Below are 15,782 nucleotides of genomic sequence, written 5' to 3'. Positions count from 1 at the left end.
AACCAAACACTTTTTTTGATGAAATATGTTTTGCCTTTCACACACTGAGGAGATGTTTACTAGACTTAAGAGTCTCTTTATACATTCATTCACTCTTTTTACCCACAAACACAGTCAGCATACATTAAGCCGTGATTCATGTCTCCCCTCCCCCAGCACTTAATAGATGAGACCTTCTAATCACTATTGGAGTCGCTTGATTCTTCTCTTTCACCCATTGGCTGGGAGTCACAGCCAATCAGCTGATAGCTGCTATTAGGTCTGTATCCTGCTCTCCATCTTCTTCTTCTTTTTCTTCCTTGTATGGTTTATTTGCGGGTGGCAACCAACGTCAAGGTGCATTACTCCCATGTACTGTGTTCTTCTTCTCTGCTCGGCCCATGTCGCCTGCTCTCCATGTATTCCTCCCCTCTTTTTTATACACCAGGGTCTCCCTACCCAGTTTAATTCCTCTTACCAATGGGGAGACCCCAGCCCATAACCCCCGCTGCTCCATCTGTCATGGTGTAGAGATATAGTCGCCTGTGTCCCCTTCCGCTCCCCCTTGTGGACAGAAATGAAAGCACCATTAGAGGAGTGACTGAATTATCCATATCTCTTAGCCCGTGCATGATATTCCCTCTGCCACCATCACATATTCCCATTCTGTTCACTATCTATTCCTCTTCTTTTATCTCCGGCAGCATATTGGTTTTGAATATCCTCTGTTCCAAACTCAACAGGGGGGGGGGGGCAGACAAAATAACAGAACAGCACATGAAAAGGCACTTTGAAGTAAGTTCCAAAGGCAGCTACTCAGGCGAGTCATTTTAATACCAATCAGCACAAAGTGGCAACTTGATGAATTTCACACAATCGCCCCTTAAACATCCGAGGATTTAAAGCAGAAGTGGCTCAGTCTGAGTGGCTTAGAGGACTTGTAAACCAATGGTAATATTTAGCAGTTTGACTAATATTCTTATATATTATACTTATAAAATGATTATGCTGGCATTCAATGTATTCTATGTGCATTGCTATGGTCAATCTGGACATGGCCTATTCTCAAGGGTGGGAATGTAGAGTGTAGAGCAGAAATCCACTGAACTCTGCACAACAGTTAGGGAGGAAAAGAATATGGAGGAAAAGAATGTGACATTTTTTTTTATTGACTTTGCTAATAGTGAGTAAGGAAGGTGGATCAACACACTTTTTGGCCACAAGGATTTAAGCAGCGGACTTTGGTTAAAGGTAAAAACCTCTACAGGGCAACTTTCTATAAAATGTTTGATTTAAGTATCGCTACAAATCTTTTTCACTGTCTTTATTAGTGAAAGAAAAACTCTTCTGAAGCCTGTGTAATGTCTTTGTGTGTGTGTGTGTTGGTTTAGACCATTTTGGTAAAGTGAGGACATTTTGACCGATCCTCACTTTTTCAAAGACATTTAGTTGAAATGGTTTAAGGGGAGAGTAAGGAGCTATAGGGCAGAGTGGCGTTGAGTGTCCTCACAAAGCTAGAAGTACAAGAGAGTGATTTTGTGTGTGTGCATGTGTGTGTGTGTGTGTGTGTGTGTGTGTGTGTGTGTGTATCTCATAATGCCATACGAACAGCACTAAAATAACACAGGACACACTTGTTGAGCATTATGAGCCATATTTTGTGGCTGGCAAGTACTTCTGCTCTGCATCTCATATCACAAGTGGGTTACAAGCACACACACACACACACACACACACACACACACACACAGCTTGATTGCCAGAAGCCCATTTAAAGACTGCTGTCCCTCAGCCTCGCCGCAGGCACAGCTCCAGGTTGATTACCGCTGAGTGCCGTGCAGCTCAGGCATGACTGACTTCCTGGCACGCCGTCACCTTGATCAGCTTACAGTTTAGCAACCAGGCGATTGGTTTCATCTGAGTGTTTAGCGAGTTTCAGCGCTTTGAGACGATGCCAAGTCAGTTACAGGTGTCGCTTAACCCCTTAATACTTTTCACACACGTGCGACTTGACTGAATAACTTTTGATCGGTGCACGGGCAAATTCAAACATCGCAGTTGACACAAACACGGACTGAAAAACCGAGCAACCACTGTGCCGAGAGCGTGCCCAAATCCAGAATCAGGTTTGTGAATGACTTTGTGTCGGTCTCCTTGGTAACGGTGTTGTACAATGTTTGGGCTGCGGACAGCTAGAGGCAGACTGTAATTAATAATCAGGTTAGAGGGAGAGGAAATTGAAGCCCTCTCGAAGCTGCTGCCGCTAACTTCCTATCTAGTGAGAGGGAAGGGACCGGCATACACACTCACACACACATCTGCACACACACCAATATAACTGTTGACAGTGAGAGAGGTTTGGGAATAAGAGGCTGGTAAGTGTGCTTGAAGGTGAGCCACTGGGTTGTTTCATACAATGAGGGTTAACAAGAGGCTGCGGCAATCTCAGCATGATGGGAGCACACTCACCCGCAGACAGGCTCGTGTTAATCAGCCAACCAACCGGCTCGTAGCTTCCTGTCAAGTGTGTGTGTGTGTGTAATTAACAGGCATGAATCTCCAATGCAGACAAGAGAAAAACAGAGGGTCCCCCCCCCTCTCTACATTTACGTCTGTTAAAAAGCATCTATCGTCTGTTAAAAAGCATCTACCTCTCACTTTGTCATCACTTGACGTGGCGTGGTTGTGCGTGTCTCTCTGTGTCTTTGTTGTCAACAAGAAAAACCCCATCTGTCGGTGAGGCCGTCTCTATTAATGGACAATGGGATGAGCCCAGCGCCACCTGTATCTGTGTTATCAAAGTAATATGGGGGATGTGCCATTTATCTTGACAGGCAGATAGCTTGATTTATGGCTTTTATTGTTCACCGTGGGTCTTGGATATTTATTTCACAGGAGCTCGGGCCCGCGGGGTATTGCTTGATTTAATTCAGATTTAACATGAACCTGATTCTGTAAATCTGTTGGCCCAAAGTGATCCCTGCTGTCGTTTCTTATTCAAAATTCAAAATGCTTTGTTCATTCTATGAGGGAAAATATGACTTTTGTCACGATCTCTAAGGCCAGAGGGCAACAGGCTGTGGCTGTGTCAGATGTAGGGACTTGTATGTGGTGGACTTTATAGTGAGATCATCTCCGAGCCAGTAAAACCTAATTGTCGCAGGATTGGAACTAAAATTGCATAATACATTGTAAATGTTTATTTTACACTTAGTATTATTACTTTCAGGTAAAAAGCACATTAAATTACCAAATATATTTAAATGTTTGAATGCTCTTCTTACATATTTTGCTGCCATATCTCACAGATTTAGTGTGTTTGAAAAAACAAACTACGCCATCGGAAATATTGGGGGCCTACGCTAAAACAGACAAATATAAACCTGTCCGTCTTTATCCTCACAATAATTCATAGTCATGAAGTGAACATTGGGGCGGGGGGGCAAAATATCACAACTAATTAACACACAAGATGAATTTTTATTATTATTTATTATTATTATGTTATTTAAAACAATATTTAATACTGTATTGTAAATCTAATGTGTGGTTGGTAATATAAACATGTTTATGTGTATTTTATATAATATTATGCACACCATCCTCAAACCGGAAGTATTAGAATGGCGTCTTATGACACTAGCGATTAGCATTCATGGAAACAAATAGCGCCAACATTTCTGATTGCCGTCCGTAGCGATCGCAACGAGCAGCAAAAATATGCTGGGCCAGTTGTGTTTGGATGTGTGTGTATGCTCGAAAACAGAAAAGCAAAGTCACAAGCAAAACTCATTAAAATACGATGTATCCGCCGCTGTTTTTGTTGTTGTGCTTAAAGTTAGCGCTAGCATTAGCTGGGAGAGCATAACTGTATACAGACGTATACAGTGACATCATGACGTGGCTCTTTGAACGGCACTGGCCTGTGGAAAAGCAACTACGAACCAGCACTAGCACCAGCCCGGAACTGGAACCTGGTTCGTGTTGTTGGAAAAGTGATGCCAGAGACAGTATATGAGCTGCACTACAGCGTAATTCCTTAATCGTTCAAAGTTTCATGACTATTTCGTACAGCTGTGCTTTTTTGCTTGTCGTCAATGCATAACAGTTTTATTATTATTATTCATCAGCCAGTTTACAATTCAGTTTATTGGGGGGGACAATTTTGACTATATATAAATATATATATATATATATATTTTGACTATATTTAAACATGTCCCCCCCAATGTTCTTATGACTACTGCCCTGTTATGGCATAACTAAGAGGTTATAGACAGTTTATAGACTTTTTGCTGACTCTAATTTTTAACTTCGTCCAACTGTAATGTTTGCTTGTCACTCAGGTGAGGCATATAGAGGCCCAGTGAATGAAGAGAATTGTAATTTGTACTATAACTATGACTTAGCTATGGGGGCGCTGGAGCAAATCCCAGCTGACACTGGGCGAGAGGAGGGGTACATCCTGGACAGGTGGCCAGTCCATCACAGGGCCGACATAGAGACCATTCACACTCACATTCACACCTACAGCCATTTTTGTTGCTACAGCCTTTTGTTTTATCACCAAAAGCTCTTGAATCTCGTCATCTTTCCAAGTCGACGTCTTCTTCGGCATCTTACGTGTGTAGCTACTCTTGTTCATCCTGAGATATTTGTATTCTTTCTGATTTTTTCAGTTTTGCATCCGTCACATGGTAGAAACGTCCAAAACACCCACTCACTCACTGCGAATCGACAATTTCCTGCTGTATTCTCGCATGGTCTCACTCGGACATTTTACCAGGAAGCTGGCAAGAAAAGTTCCAGAAAATGTCCAGAGTAACTGACTCGGACAGTTTCCTATTTACATACAGCCCCTCTGGATAATTTCAGGAGATTATCCGGAGTTCAGTGCATGTCTGAAATCAACTTCCTTTCCCTGGTTTTCTCTGCCTTCAAACAAAGCTCTCTGTCCTTTGCTCAGCCCAGCTCACACCTTCACCTTCATTATTTAAAGAACAGAGGTATTTCTCTCCCTTCTTGTCTTTTCCTTTACTTTGTTCTTTGCTCACCTTGCCTTTCATCGATTCCGACGATCTTTTATCTCTCTACTACACTCAGCTTTCATATCTCCATGCTCCTCTCCTCTTCTTGCCTCATCTCCCCTCTCACCCATACATTACACTCTCTCCTCCGAGTCCCTGTATTTGTCCCACCCGCTCGTTCCTTTCTTTACCCTCAACTCCCTGCACTTCTCGTCCTCCCTTGTCTCCCTCCCGCCATCCCTTCCTCACATCTCCTCCACACCCCTTCCTCTCTACCCCTCCCCTCCGGCAGTCGCCCCTCCTCGCACCACCTCGGCTCGCCCTCTGATGATTGCCGAGCACATTTCATTTGACACAAAGACAAAGGGCTGAGTACACATGTGGTTTCTCTGCAAGTCCCGTGTAATATGAAATATTAATGCGGGCATAATTTGGCTCCCTGGATGAGGGGCGGTGGTGGGGGCGGCGGGGGCTCTATAATCAGCAGTGACTGCCGTTTCCTTCCCCAAAGGATGGCGAGGCTGTCAGGATGGATTGAGAAACAGTAAAGATAACAACAGCAGAATGTTTACTGTTGGCGGCTACCGTGGCCTATTTCTGTCTCTCTGTTTAATGGTTAGATTGGCTCGTTGCCCGAGTCCCTGACAGGCTTTGCAGAATGAAAGGTGCTAGGTGCAGCATTTCCAACCATGAACAGTCATGGTCAAATTGGATGTAATAGACTGGTATAATTACCATGAACAATTCGTGGCCTCACGGCGGCACTATTAGCAGTTAAATATCTAATATTTTGCCATCAACCATTTTGCTTGTTCTTCCTTTCACGCCACCGAAACTCTGAAATCTTAAGCACTCTATGTCAAAGATGACGTGATATTCCGCTTTCTTACAGGCTCCATCTGTGCTGTTTGAATTTAAAGTGTTCAAATGGAACCTGCTGGCGGTGAATGATGCAGCTAACCATCTCTTTTCATTAGTCTGAAAAGTCCTATCAAAACAGCTTTGTAAGGCGGCAGCACCGATCCAAAGCTGCTATTCAAAACTCAAATTAAGTGTACTACACCACTACGTTTCAGAAGGAAATATTATATTTGATAGATCTATTACAAGTAAATGCCAGTTTGCCCATTCTCCCTCAATGACACAATATGCTCCATTATAATGTAATAAAACAGTGTTAATATTTGTCCAAATAACTCTCACGTAACTAATTCACTAGTAGTTTAACACTAAGAAATATTCTTCTTAGTGTTATTGAGGGAGAGTGACCAATCTTATGGTAATACACTAATACCTTATATAGGAACACACTTTAATATTCATAAAATGCATGGTAATAAAAGACTAGTTGATGGAGAATAAGAGCATCTTATTTTAAAGTGTTACCGTAGTGTTACCGTAAATTTCTGCAGTACAAAAAAGGGAGACGATGTTAGAAGAGCTGGTTTCTATTACCATTGAGTCGTGTTAGCACTTGGGTGATAATGTGCTGTAAATACTTTACGTCCTGCTGCTGCTCCAGCCCTCACCTGAACACTGCAGATTTCTGTGTTGTTGTGAACAGAATCTCCTGCTGTGCTGTGCATGTGTGAAAGGCAAACTCCGGAGAAAGTCTGGACCCGGAGTACATGTCTGAAAAGCTTAAAAAAAAAATATTTACACATACTTTTTAGGGAGGTGTACACCAGTCTGTGCATTTTACTACTGCTATTGCTGTATTCTATCTACTTTATCTAAGACAAAGTTAAAAATGAGCTTGAAGAAAGCACGTTAGTTAGTTTAGTTGATCTTGGTGACCTCATTTTCAGAAACTGAAAATATCTGCAGAGTTACAGAGTATGATTAAATTACAAATCTGCCTTTAAGGTCTATCTTGCAAAGAAGATTTTACAGAGGCAGCAGAAAGAGCTGGTGGGATTGGTACAGAGTCACGTGTGTGTCCTTGTTAAAGCTCACATGTATGTTGCAGTCCCCTCGGTGTCACCCTCGGTTGAGTCACTTACACCTGTCCACATCTATTTCAATCTGACATAACCAACCACGATGCTTCTAATCAAACCAGGTGAGGCAGTAATGTCTGAGAATGTGAGAGGATACACTAGTGTTTGTCTAACGCTGTGTTTGCCAAACACACAGCACAAAACTTTTGAATCAAAGCAAACACACACACACACCCGTGCATGCCCGCTTTTCTCATGGGAGCCAGCTTTTTGCGCCCTGTCTTTCTCCCTCTCTCCTTTGCACACACACACTCACTCATGCTGGGTGACCCCCGTGCACACACACAAACACACACACAAGGTCAAAATTTGTCTTTCGCAATTAAATTCCCTCTGTATATACTATCTTTCACTCTCTCTCGTTCACACACAAAAAAGGCAGACACACACTTTTCTCGTGCACATAAACACACACACACACACACCCACATAAGCTACAGTTGCATCACTAGTGAATTACGATGCCGTTCCGCGTTATTAAACATGACACTCGGCCCAGATAATGGAGCCTTTCTTCATCTCAATTTGGAAGGCTAATCTTATTGCTTTGATTAGCAGCAGCTTCATTTGCATATCAAGGCCTCCCCTCCTTTAATTCCTCCATCACAAATCCCCCCTTTATAGCTGCAGATAAAAGGAATCTATCTATATGTATCTTTCTTTAGAATCTTCTCTCCCTCCCCCTCTTCCACTCGTTCGTCTTCTCCTTCTTGTTCATCTGTTCACATGCTTGTTTTCTCTCGTATTCATCATCGGTTCTGCTGAGTTGTCTTCGCTTCGCTCTCCAAAAGTCTGAGACCACAGTGGCGTACATCTGAGGATCATAAAACAAGAGCAGAGGCAAAAGTGTTCATTGACATGAGGTCATTGTCAATAAAGTTAGTTACTTATTATCGACGCTGATTCACACTTTAAGCGATCAGAGAAAAAAGGAAATGTTTCACCAAATGATGAAAGTGCAGTTAACTATTAAGGTGTAACCACAAGGTAACAACTCAACAAGAAACTGTAAAAATTGTACTTTGCTCACGTTTAACTGCCGAGAGGGTTTCAGTTTGGAAGGACTTTGAGATGAGCAGATACAAATGAATTTAGATGAAATTGTAATTCACATTCAGTACATTACGCAAAACACTTTGTTAATGGCAGTAGATATACTCTAAGTCCCTGACATGAGTTAATCATTGCTGGTTTTTTTACGCTATGGAGCATGCTAAAATGTAAATGAAGAAACAAATGCAGCAATATCAGTCTCTCGCTGGATGTAATTATGATAAACTTTCTGCTTAGTTGCCTCATTATTTTTCCGCCAGGACCAAAATGCTACACCACTCCATGAACACTGGCACGACTGTCAACACACCACTGAGGTTTATATCTATACATGTGGAATCCATGTTTATACATAAATTCACATCATATCATACATCACATACAGGAAATAAGCTGCATGCAGAAAATAAAAATGCATTGTCCTCCAGGTGGTGATCACTATATAAAGAAAGTACCGCCTTCCATGTACAGTCTATAACAGATATCATTTATTACTCATTTATTACACGTTGTATAAACAGATCTTAGGAGGATCAATATACAAACACTTACTACAGTTTAAGGTAAACTCGCCCCTCTCAGGAAGTTTCCCTAACTCTGTGAGAAACACGTTGGATTTCCTGAAACCTTTATAATGGAAGCTTCACCCGTGAGGCCCATGGATGGCTGTGAATGTGAAGCAGCCATTGCAGGAGATGTTTGGAGACACAAACAGGAGATTAAATTAGATCTGAAACCACACAGAAGCAAGTTGCACAAAGCTGAGCGCTGAACCAAGAGAGGTTTTATTACCAGGGAAGTGTGTGTAGTATCCAACACAGTTTACAGGTCAGTGTTGTAGGACTGGATTGGATAAAGTGTATCAGCTTGTGTTAATGGATAATCCTGTGTCGTTAAACACTGCCCAATACAATGTGAACTAATATAATTTCGATTACTGATAATGTGTATTAAAAAGAAACCGAACAATGTGTTTTTGTTACCTGTGTGTTATCTTCACACCTGTTATATGATAGGAGTGGATGATACCATACCAAGATGTCCTCACACTGTCAGTCAGTACACTATTGCAGATACTGATGCTAATGCAGGGAAGAGTCATACATTGCAAAAATTGAAGCATTCCTTTTTATTATGATCTGGTTGAAATACAATGAATGAATGAATGCTGTGTTAGCATCAAAATACACACTTGAAGCACCAATAGGGAGATTATGCACAATGACCCAATTCAGAATTACGTTTATAATATTATTGATACATTCATGTAGGTCAGATCACGTAGATCTACTCTACCTACGTTATACACTACTACCACTACTACTACACTGCTGCTATTCATTAGTTGATTGTATTATGCAGTTATAATAATATATATGTTGTTGAGTGAAAGTAGAATATTTGTCTCTAGAAGATGTAGAAAGCAGAAGAAAATGGACATCATTCTGTACCTCCAAAGTACCTCAACATTGTACTTAAGTACATTACTTGAATACATTTATCCTTTACTTTCCACTTCCTACTTCACACATGTCTATCAAGACTCCACACACATTGAGGCAGGGCTTCAAATGGAGGGAAAAGGGAATTGAAGCCGTTTCCTCTTCTTTGAGCACATTGATGCATTTGAAACACAATGCAGTATTGACAGAGATAGTGAAACAGTAGACAAAGTGCAGCACCTTAAAATAAGACAGATCCCTGATGATACCACATAAAGAAAGATGCATTAAGAGTCACACAGTCATTTTAACATTGTATAGAAGAAAACGCTGCATCGTTAAGTCTATTCTCCGGCAGGAGTGAGCAACCTTTCTCATTTTTAGGGCCATTTAACTTTTTATAACATTCTTTACAGGCCAGACTAAACTATTGCTCGTATATATTACATTTGGTAGAGTATATTGTGGCATTTACTATAATAATTGAACCTTCTTATATTTAATATATTTTACATTTAAAGTGTATTTTGTACTGATGTAAAGCAGTTTGTGGTTTTGTGTCTGTGAAAGTAGCTGTACAAGTAAAGTTAATTTACGGAACTCGCTAATGCAGCGGCCACAACTGCTTCTCTTTAGCAAGGCTATGTCAGGTGGTAGAGATGATGAGGATGATGATGATGATGATGGTTTTACCTGAAGCAATTTCCTCTGACAAATCGTAACCTTACAAACAGAGTATTGGCTTTCTCATATCAAACCAACAAACAGTTGACAGTTGTCTGTTGTTCCATTTTTTAAAATTCCGTTCAGTGTCCGTCAGTGTTCTTTCAACATCTTTTGTTATATCATCAACCTGCTCTGAGATGCTTCTTTAAGACAAACTGACCCTGTGGAACATTTTTTAAATTTTTGGTTCACAGCTCCACAGCGGCAAAAATGGATCCTTCATAAAATTGTTCATCTTCTTAGATTAGACAGCTGCAACTAACTTATCCAGGTTAGTTGCAGCTGTAAGGACGACCCTGAAGGACTTGCCAGTGTAGTATTTTATGTTATTGTCTTCTATTGTGGTAAAAATTGGTACAAAATAAAATGAATTAAATATGTCTTCATTGCTTATATGAGTTGTCTCATGGGTCAAATGAAATATCTCTATAAAGGTCCAGAGGCTGAAAGTTCCCTGCCCCTTTTCTAGAAGGTCAAAGTGAGGCAGTCAAAGCACTGACTGAACCCGGTGACATATCATGTTGTGCAGCACAACACACACACACACAGCTTGTGCACAAAAAAATCTAAAGGTACCGAGCATGTAAAATCTGATGAAACAGTTTTTTTTTTTAACTGCATTTCATCACTTCAGCACACTGACCCCATGTGCGAGTGTGTGAGAGAGAGTGAGCACAGACAGTAAAGAGCGAGAGATAATGGTGTCTTTTATAGGATGTTGGCCAATACAATGTTTTATGTATCTATAAAGACCTTCAAGGCCATGGTGACTTTTCACAGGGTAGAAACACTATCAGTGGTCTGTGAAAATGGCTGCATTGTGCCAGATCGAAGTTAAGTGCAGCATCAAAAGCTTTCACCTATTCACAGTTTGGCAGAATTGAAAGCCTGAGGTGCTTCAGTCGGGTAGTCACCTTAATGGACAATTTTCAGCATTACACTGAAATTCTGTTAACTGTGTGGCAGTTGAATGTGTTTGTCATAAAGGAAGACTTGAAAAGTGCTTTTTTTTTTTTTGTTGGCTGATCTTATTCAATTTGCTGCCACACGTCTACAGTCAAAATCATTTTTGTTATCTGAAGGCTTATGTATTACTCCTTATTGGGTGTTTTGTTGTATAGATTTAAGTTTACTATGTCAAATTTACTTGAGCTTCACTTACATACTATTTTAACACTGGTAAGGAAACCATGACATTTCATTTTATTATTTGTTTCCAGAGAATGACACCAATGTATATTTATACCACTGAATTACATATGAGGTAAAATGAACATATAAAATAATAGATAAAAAACATTATCCCCCATTATCCACTTCAATCCCGATGCTTTGTTAAATATAAAATAATATATCACATTCTAATAGCATATATGTAATGCAGTCGTAGTGCATGTACATTGACCCAATCACAAGTTGTGGCCTGAATAACAGATTTGAGAGCCCATCCACTCGTATTAGTTGACTGGCAGCTGTTTTCATTCATGCTGCTTAGCTACCAGCTGACAAGTGGAGTTCAGTCGTGTTCATGTAAATGAGCTGGATGCACAATTATTACAATGTAACACTAATATTATGCTGATACCTTCAGGCCCGTGTCATTTGCCATTAGCGCCTTGTAAAAGCCAAATGTCCAAATTATGTGACCTAATTAGGACTTTGCATTGACTTCCATTTAATGTGGAAAGCCTAACCAAAATCCTATTACTAACCATAACCAGGACTGGTTCATGCCTAACCTGAACCTAACCACAATTCACCCCCAGGACCCCAGAAATAAAGTTTTATCACGTTAGGACTGGAACACACACCCACACACACACACAGACAGACACACACACCCCTCTTGTATACTGTGCATTGTGTATGTACCTCAATGTCTCCATGTTGCCTTCAGGTACAGTACGCACAGCTCCCTATAGATAGCAACTTCATTACATTTTGCCTGGAGACTCAGAAACCAATCATTACACCTACAGGATGGTGCAGATGCAAAGATACCACCTGGCCACAGGTTTTCTGTGTGTCGGTTGCATCAGGCTGTGGTCAGCGAAAGGAAAACACCAAAAACAGCAAATGGTCATTAACATGTATCATCTGTGTAAATAAAGTGAGATCAATTTTGTTTCTCTGAGCTACAGGGCTTGTGCCATAGATTTGTCCAAAAACTATTAAAACACATAGTAGCAGTTATAAAAGCTGTTGCAGCTAAATAAGTCAAATTTATGTTGGTATGTTCGTTGGTTTTGCCTCAACCTTTACACACACAACTTTATTATGGGTTTGTTTCATTCAATAGGGTTTTGTAGATTTTGTCAAAGGTTCCCTCAACCATACAGGCCCACAGGATGGTGTTATAATACATTTAGATAAAGTGATTGTTTGTGTTGTATGATGCAAAATTCACAATTGTATAAATTGTAAAAAGCTTGTGAAATGACTCGTATCAGTGCTAATCTATCTATGAATAAAGATTCAAGGTCTAAGAATAAAGACCTTGAGTAAGTACATGATTATCTCATTACAGATGAGACCATTCACAATGTAAAGATAACAAACTACGTCAGATCGAGGGATTAACTTTCAAACAAAGCTTTTTATTAAATTTTAGACTGTGCAGCAGTAAAAGTGGAAGATGTGACCATAAAGCCATTCCAGTAGAGTTCATCGACCTAGAGGTGAGCTACCAGCTCGCCGTGATGAGCAGTCAGCATTTTACCCACTGCCTCGGAGCTCCATAAACACCCGTTTACGCGGGTTATTGCCCTCTCTCTCCCGTAGCACTCATAAGATGATGTAGTCATCATCTTCAGATGTAATTACCCTCTTGTGTCACCACATGCAGATGAGGGAGGTGGCGTGCGGCATACAGTATATAAACAAGGAGCAGTCTCAGTCCCAGTACCTTGCTTTTTCCCTCAGCTTGCCTCATTATCTCTGCTCACACGCCTCCACCCACCAATACCACCAAGATGTCTTTCGCTGGAAGATGGGAAACCGAGACCCAGGAGGGATACGACGAGTTCTGCAAACTGCTCAGTGAGAACGCAGACCAGAATCTGAAAACGTTTCTCACGCAGCACGTGCGTTTTACTCTCTAGACCAATCAGAGCTATTTTAAACCTCACACTCCTCTTGTCTTTCTGCCTTAGGTATCCCCGATGCAGTCATTGAGAAGGGCCGCGACTACAAGCTGATCACAGATGTCACCCAGAACGGCAACGACTTCACCTGGACCCAGATCTACCCCACAAACGCCACGGTCACCAACAAGTTCACCATCGGCAAGGAGTGTGATATGGAGACCATTGGAGGAAAGAAATTCAAGGTAGGAGGGAAAGAATCCAGAGATTTGTCTCTTATCGTATTCAGTCTTGAGTTCCAGCTTTGCAGGGAAGAGACATGAGACCATGACAGTGATGATAAACCCAGCAGAAAGCAACAGGAGGATGAATTTACCCTGGTTCCCTGACTGATTGTAACCTTTATGTTTTCAGGCCACCGTGCAGATGGACGGAGGCAAGCTGAGCGTGACCTTCCCCAACTACCACCACACCACTGAGATCGTTGGAGGCAAGCTTGTTGAGGTAAACACACGCTCTTATGCTTTCACTGCAGAGAACCTTCAGTGTGACGACAGTTGTTCTGCTCAGCACCGTTCAGAGATCATTACAGACCATAATGTTATATCTCTGCAGCTGGGTAACAGCTTTAGCTAACAAGAAAAACTGTCTCAAATGTAGTTTTCCAAATGTTACTAAAACTTGCCAATGTGCAAAACCATCTGTTTCTGTTCCAAATCCAGCTTTTCAGAAAATGTACTTTTAAATATTTGGAAAATTAGGACAAATAAATCACAAACTGACAGAAAAACTTTCTCTTTTGATGACACACGCTTAAGTATAACAAGGCACTGGAATCACTTATTTCCGTCTTTAATAATTTACTTACTTTTCCGTCTCCCTACAGACCTCCAAAGCTGCTTCTGTAGTCCTGAAGAGAACCAGCAAGAAGATCTAACTACTGACCTCAGAACTACTGCAGTAAATAAACTAAGGCAATGATAGCAATGTGAATCCGTGTTTCCGTCTGCACTTTCTTGTGTGTGTGTGTCTGTGTGATTGTGAGTGTGTTGTGTGATTTTTAGATGTAACACATGTCAATTTAAATGTTTTATGCAAGAATTAAGGAAGGACATTGGATCAGTTCCACAGATTAAGGGGAGCCAGTGGATCCAGCCTAAGAGGAGTTGACAATCTAGATATTTTTGGCCATTTTCATTACTGGCATTAGAATATGTATTGAATTATCACAGTAGACAGTTCTTAGTGCGTTGGTTCCCATCTGGCATTGGAATAAGTCTCCACATGCGTTTAGAGTGACCACTTGTGATCCCCACTCTATATGCAAATAAACACATACATAGTTTCCATTTGCAAAGACGGCAGGAGGTAGTAATGCACTTTAATCTGGTCCAAAGTCTGCCAGAAATTAAAAGAAGGGATAAATACAAAATAAAGGCTGGATCGATTTCTTGCATTTTTAGAAGAACAAACCAAATGACCCAAGATATTTAAAGCACTCTTGGACAAAGTCATTTTATATGTTGAGAACAAATGAATTCAAATACTAAAACAGGCCATCACTGCCTGGAATTATGTTAGAGTATACAGACGCAACTCATATTGTGACGACTTCAGGTCTTTAAAAAGCTCGCTGAGCGGCTGAGGCTGGGCCGGGTTTACCTTGTCTCACACGCTACCAAAAAGCTTCACTCAGATCCAATATATCAAGGTTCAGGTTCCTATGCAGTCTAAGAAAGAGGCATCCAATTGACAGCTCTTTTGCAGAAAGGACAGACAGGACATGATACTATGTAATAAAACAAAACAATAAAACATTATAAATACTAAAATAAGCATGAAATAAAAGTGCTCCAGGCTCCACCAATCTGGACTAACAACACATAATAAATAGCAAAAAACCCTGGACCTACCAACAGTAAAATAAATATGGCCAAAAAATATATTAAAGGGCCCATATTGTGTAAAATACATTTTCTGGGCTTTTACTATCCGTAATTACTTGAAGGGGGTCAGTAGGTACCCTCAAAGTATGAAAACAGTCACTCCGAGGACTTTTTCACTCAGTCCATTCTAAGAAATATGTTATTGAAACGTCTCATTTCGTACCAACCTCCGAACCCACCACCCCCGCTCCCCACCACCACCCGCGCTAGACGTTACTCCGTATTGAAACTCCATTGTTAAACTCCGTACTGTAACTCGGGACGTTACTCCTACATTGGCCGACTGTCCTGCTAAAACTTCAACAAACATGAGGACGGTGTAAGTTATCGTTGAGAAACATCCTGTTGTAACCGACTGTAAATATGTGTCTGGTCTTCTATAGCGGTAGCCAAACATAATGTGACTTTCAGCTGTGTTTAGAGCCAGAGATCGTGAAATGCGCCAGAATGAGACCGGTGATAGGCCTGGTCGCGTATCACTCAAAGTACAGTCAGCCAATCAGAGGAGGGGCTCAAGAGGCAGGCG

The 15,782-nt window shown here is 41.0% G+C and overlaps 1 protein-coding gene across 1 annotated transcript; it reads left to right on the top strand.

Annotated features, from left to right (window-relative positions):
* The first annotated feature begins 13,112 nt into the window (after positions 1 to 13,112).
* Positions 13,113 to 14,303, top strand: LOC117778729 (gastrotropin-like). The gene is made up of 4 exons (XM_034614487.1): positions 13,113 to 13,266; positions 13,380 to 13,555; positions 13,725 to 13,814; positions 14,197 to 14,303. Exons 1-4 carry the CDS (start codon positions 13,200 to 13,202, stop codon positions 14,245 to 14,247), a joined length of 384 nt encoding a protein of 127 aa, XP_034470378.1. The 5' UTR covers positions 13,113 to 13,199; the 3' UTR covers positions 14,248 to 14,303.
* The last annotated feature ends 1,479 nt before the right edge of the window (positions 14,304 to 15,782 follow it).

Source organism: Hippoglossus hippoglossus, chromosome 17 (genome assembly GCF_009819705.1).
Source record: "Hippoglossus hippoglossus isolate fHipHip1 chromosome 17, fHipHip1.pri, whole genome shotgun sequence".
Taxonomy (NCBI): Eukaryota; Metazoa; Chordata; class Actinopteri; order Pleuronectiformes; family Pleuronectidae; genus Hippoglossus; species Hippoglossus hippoglossus.
This window is presented reverse-complemented; position numbering and strand designations above follow the sequence as displayed.

What these genes read in the sequence shown, in the direction of transcription:
- LOC117778729 (XM_034614487.1), top strand. Translation starts at nt 13,200, where the DNA reads ATGTCTTTCGCTGGAAGATGGGAAACCGAGACCCAGGAGGGATACGAC. An exon ending in TTGGAGGAAAGAAATTCAAG is followed by an intron (nt 13,556 to 13,724) that starts GTAGGAGGGAAA and finishes TTATGTTTTCAG; the next exon opens with GCCACCGTGCAGATGGACGG. An exon ending in TTGGAGGCAAGCTTGTTGAG is followed by an intron (nt 13,815 to 14,196) that starts GTAAACACACGC and finishes GTCTCCCTACAG; the next exon opens with ACCTCCAAAGCTGCTTCTGT.